Below are 5,352 nucleotides of genomic sequence, written 5' to 3' on the forward strand. Positions count from 1 at the left end.
TTTGAATGTAGAGGAACATAAAACTTCCTTGTAATATTTCACATGCAGACCTCCTCTTCCTAGGTTGTATCTACAAACTTTGCTTTGTACCATAATATAGGAGTATATCACCATCAGGGAGTTTTCCTTAAGGATTTATACTTTTGAGACAAAACGTTCAGTTTGAGCACGTTTAATATCATTAAAACAAGTGATTATGTTATAATATTTAAACCAAACAATTTCAAAACATTTGGTTTGCACGTTTAATATCATTAAAATAAGAGATTATGTTATAATATTTTAACTAAACAATTTCAAACTATTTGGTTTCTCGGGTAAAATTTTAAAATGTTTTTAAAATTTAATTAGTAATAAAATAATTTTATAAGATCTCTAAAATATGATAAAATAATACATTTTTTATTTGGAATAGTTTTAAGTGTGATTTTTAAAAGTTTTTTTAAGTTAGATAATTTTGATTTGTCTTGTTTAAACTAATTTTTTGACTACATATAAGGATTCAACACACTCAAAAACAAATAAAATACTTATTTATGAAGAGTTTATTTGTCAAACTCTTGATTTCAATAAATCCCTACCAAATTTTTTTTGACTACATATAAGGATTCAACACACTCAAAAACAAATAAAATACTTATTTATAAAGAGTTTATTTATCAAACTGGTGATTTCAATAGATCCCTACCAAATTTTTTTCCAATTTTTTTTTTTATTTAATAATCAGTGTAAAAAAATTCAAATAATGTAACAAACACGTGTTTGCCTAGTTGTCTAACCCAATGATGGAACATTCAAAGAAAAAATTGTGTTAATGGTGTTATCAAATCGCCATTAATATGCATCTAACCAGATAATAAGTAATTCTTTTAATGAGGAACGATGATTTTTACAATGCACATGAATACGATAATTCTGTATTGTATTTTATTAAAAATGATAATAAATGAAAACGATTATTATACATTTATACAATTTTAAATTGATAATAAAAATCAAAACTAAATTCATAAACACAGGAAGGGTCACAGAAAGAGATGATCTCAAATAAACAGTAGAATGTCGAATTTTATATACCATGCTTATTTTATTGACTCCTACTCAGTACAGCTATATATTCCTTCATTGCTTTGTCAAGATACTCCATCTAATTCTAATTCAATGAATTAACAGAGACTTGAGCGCTTTCTGAACCACAATACAATTAATAAAGAAAATACAAAAAACCCTAAATGTTTCACAAAATAAACTTTTCACGAGAACCTAAAATGTTGAGCCATTTGAGCGAAATTCTGATCAATACCCAACCATTCATTGCCGGAAATCGCTGCTTAAAAACAAAGACCCAGATTTGGCCGAAGTGAAGTGGCTGCTATTGTCGGCCGCTGAAACTCTTCCACAGGAGGGGCACATAGTAAGGGTGGACGCAGATCTGAGAGGTGGGGACATTTTTAAAGCTTTCAGTTTCTCCAGCTCTGTGTGAAGTTTTCTGTTCTCATCTGCAAGTAGCTCATTATATCTTTTCAGAAGCTCGCGGTCCACTTCTGTTTGCTTAAGCTTCGTCCTGGAACATATTCATAATATTTAATTACATTATAACAGAAATCGGTCTACAAAACTCTCAACACAATAGTATCTCCATCAGATCAAAAGTTTTCCGAATTATAAATTTGCTAAACATTTAATTTCCAGGTCATTCTTCATAGTTACATTCCAAATTATGTAGCTGTTGATTCCAAAACGGGACTTTCCACATGAATGTGGACATGCAAAATACAATATGCATAAATAAAGGACACGAGCTAACCTTGCTCGTCTATTCTGGAACCACACCTCAACTTGTCGAAGACGGAGATTTAACTGTAAGGCCAACGCTTGCTTTTCCTTCTGTGGAAGAATAAGAAGTTACAGCAGCTCATGATCAAGTCATGAGGAAACACAAACGATAAATGAATATTGTGCAGTGTGAATAGAGACTTACAGGTTCGGGTACCGTGTTCTTTCTGAAGCTTTCTTCTAAACGAGCACATTGCTCTCTGGAGAGTCTAAGCTTCTTCGTGGAAGAGCCCTCTTCTTCTACATCGCCGAGTACCCTCGACCAAACTCGGTCATTCTCCAACTCCTGGCCATCACCCTGTTTTCGCTTGATCTCGGCATACCCGTTCCTAGGGTTAGACGCGTTGGAATCCACGGTGCTATTGGATGAGGACACGTTAATGGCGCGTGCATCATCGTTGGAGAAACATGACGCAGGGAATTTGTTGGCATCAGATCGCCATGACACAGCTACCCCCTGGATCGGATCCTTCGCTTCTCTCTCTGATCTCACCTTACCGACACCATCGGTTCCTGCACACCAGGATTATCTTATTATGATAAAAATAACCATTAAATGAAGAGCCGTATCAATCAAAACACCATTATAATAAAATTCAATCCGTTGTTGACGATTAGATTTAGCAAGGGTTAAAAAGTGCAGGAATATACCAATGGATGCTGAGGTATTCTCCCATGGCAAAGTGCCGAGGCCAGAGTCAGGGGCCACTGGAAACAGATCTAACTGCAGAGGAGGCCCATTCACATTTCTTTGTGAAACGTATATTCCATCATTTTCTCTGATGGCTGTCCCATCACCGATACCCAAACGTAAAGAAAGGTCTGCAATGCAATTCTGATCCATAACCCTTTGTTTTGCCTAAGGTTTCGATAGAGTGGAAATGATCGAAGCAAGCAGAAAAGGTATTGCGAATGGGCGATGGATCTAGAGTCCGGCCTGACTCCTCAATACTTAACAATGATTATAATAATAATCATTTACCTTTTAAAACAATAAAAGGTTGACAGTCAAACACAATGTAGTTGCTCGGTGACAGTTTTTAGGGTGTTCCCAGCCTAACATTGTATAAGTTTGACCCGTCAGGGCCAACGAAGACAGGGTTTACAGTATCAGTAAAACAATGACACATGGCTTTGGCAATTCGTGACGAGAAAACGAAGTTCATATGACATCGTTTTGGAAAAGTTTTTGGAAATTCTACAATTTCCCACACCAACATTTATCAAGTTCACGAGGTGAGATAATAATTTAGATTTAAATAATACATTTTTGAAATAAACGAATTTCTGCTTCAAAACGGAAGAAGATCCGATAAATCGATTCAATATTTTATTAATATATTATTATTCTTCCAAAATTATATATATTGATTTATTTATTTATTAAATTTTATGAAAACAAAGAAATTATTTAATTTATTTTAAAATTTTATGATTATATTTATAAATTATAAAAAAAAGTGGTTAAAACTTTATAAAATATTCATAATTTTAATTATTAAGAATAATGAAGTCATATTTTTAATCTAATTTAAAATCAACATTTAATGTTCATTTTCTTCATCATTTTAATTGAATTAAATAATGATTCAAATGATCTATATTCGTATTAATTTTTTCATTGTAAGTTATAATATCTTTTAATTCATGATAGCATCATATTTTATTTTTAAATTTATATTAATAGTATTTTTAATATTGTCAATAGTTTATAGATTGTCTTTTTCTCTGGCTTCACAATGGTTTAGTTAAGGTATGGTATTTTTCTTCCACATTTTCTTTGACTAGAGTTTGACATAATGTTAGAAAACCTCATATCTCTCATATTTCCTATGTATATTAAGTAGTTAGTCATAGTCATGTTCACGATGGAGCAAGATTTTCTTTTATCACTAAGATTACTTCTTTTTTTTTTTTAATTTTAAGATTATATAAATTATGAAAATCTTTTGAATTTGCTTGATATTTCTCCAAAATTGGATGTTCCATCCCAAACATCATAATTATATAAGATAGTAATAGAAATAATGTGTTTCATTTTATCCTATAGTCAATAATTCAAATAATTTCATTTTTTTAATGCTAAAATAAATTTTACACCATCTATTTATCCAAGATAGATTTAGTTAATTATATGTTATACATTAATTTTGAGATATATGTATGACGTCACTTCCTCCAAATTTCCATTATTCTTTAGAAAATTAATATTAATTTGAGAGATCTTTTAATTTTAACATTTAGTTTACCAATGCTAAAGGTCATACTTGTAGTAAATTCCGAATACTTAGACATAGAATTCTTACTTGCTTGTTAGGCTCACATGCACACCTCCACATAATAACAATATATTATGGAAGAAAAAGAGAATAATGATGACTATGAACTTAAATGTATACAAGAATAGAGGTATCATTCCACACAACTTTCTAACTTCTAAATATGTATTGCAAAAAAGTGGTAGACAAAGCACAACTATGCTTAACTCCAATATCAAAATTAACATATTCCAACCATACTTCTTTATTTTTAAACTTCACAAAAACATTCTCATACAACATTATTATTATAGCAACTAAAAATAACATTTTTTTTACTCTATTGTAAAAGCTAATTATAAATAATGTATCAAATTATTTTAAAAATCAACCAAGAAAGATGAGAATTAGATTTATTATTATATTACTTTTCCATGATGATATTAGACTCACTTACAATAAAGTGATAACTTGTACATTTAATTTAATTTTAAAAATTATCACTAACTCATAATTTAAAAGCAAAATATAAAAAATTAAATATTATAAGATTTTTTATAATATTTTTGTATATATAATAAACATTATAATTAATTAAAAATTTACAATTTTTTTTGTACTTTTCAAAGGGTTTAATATTTAAATAAAAAATCCTCATTCAATAATTGGTTGAAGACTTTACCAATAAAGATAAAATATCATTCATATATATACATATAATCATTAAATAGAATTGAATTTTCGCATTCAAAGATTGGTTAATTTCTTTACAAATAAAGATAACAAATAATTATTGGGATATTTTTTTGGTTTCCGCTCATGTTATTAATTAAATGTACTTCCCATCTCCTCTTAATTATTCACTGATAAAAACAATAAATAGAAATCACTCCAATTCATATATCATTATATATATAATTGATTTTCAATATTGATATGTTTATGTCACTTAGTGTAGCCCAAGTCCACCACTCATAGCAAGCAGGGAGATATATTGTGGTTGGAGTGCATGCAAATCGATCTAATCACTTGTAAGCATAATGAATGGGCATGACATAGTGGATGACTCATAGGAGTAATCAACTTCAAGGAGCTTGGAGTAATAAGCTTCAAGAGGAGTAATCCGCTTCAAGGAGGAGTCATTTGTTGCTTTGTGATGAGGTCATTAAGAGGAGAGATGCCTGAGAGCCAAGGAGAGATGCAGTAGTGTGATTTGGAGACCATTGGTGGTTGCTCTATTTTTTTATAGTTAGATGCA

The 5,352-nt window shown here is 30.2% G+C and overlaps 1 protein-coding gene across 1 annotated transcript; it reads right to left on the reverse strand.

The window, feature by feature from the left end:
• Positions 1-1,226: 1,226 nt before the first annotated feature.
• LOC149241861 (homeobox-leucine zipper protein HAT1-like) lies at positions 1,227-2,680 on the reverse strand. The gene is made up of 4 exons (XM_089370684.1): positions 2,488-2,680; positions 1,982-2,349; positions 1,808-1,887; positions 1,227-1,564 (listed from the first exon to the last, which is right to left on the reverse strand). Exons 1-4 carry the CDS (start codon positions 2,678-2,680, stop codon positions 1,312-1,314), a joined length of 894 nt encoding a protein of 297 aa, XP_089226810.1. The 3' UTR covers positions 1,227-1,311.
• Positions 2,681-5,352: the final 2,672 nt, after the last annotated feature.

This window comes from Pinus tabuliformis, chromosome 8 (assembly GCF_031772625.1).
Source record: "Pinus tabuliformis cultivar Carrire ecotype Pingquan chromosome 8, CPIR1, whole genome shotgun sequence".
NCBI classification, from domain to species: domain Eukaryota; kingdom Viridiplantae; phylum Streptophyta; class Pinopsida; order Pinales; family Pinaceae; genus Pinus; species Pinus tabuliformis.

What these genes read in the sequence shown, in the direction of transcription:
- LOC149241861 (XM_089370684.1), bottom strand. Translation starts at nt 2,680, where the DNA reads ATGGATCAGAATTGCATTGCAGACCTTTCTTTACGTTTGGGTATCGGT. An exon ending in AGAACACGGTACCCGAACCT is followed by an intron (nt 1,888 to 1,981) that starts GTAAGTCTCTAT and finishes ATTCTTCCACAG; the next exon opens with AAGGAAAAGCAAGCGTTGGC. An exon ending in TTCCAGAATAGACGAGCAAG is followed by an intron (nt 1,565 to 1,807) that starts GTTAGCTCGTGT and finishes AATATGTTCCAG; the next exon opens with GACGAAGCTTAAGCAAACAG.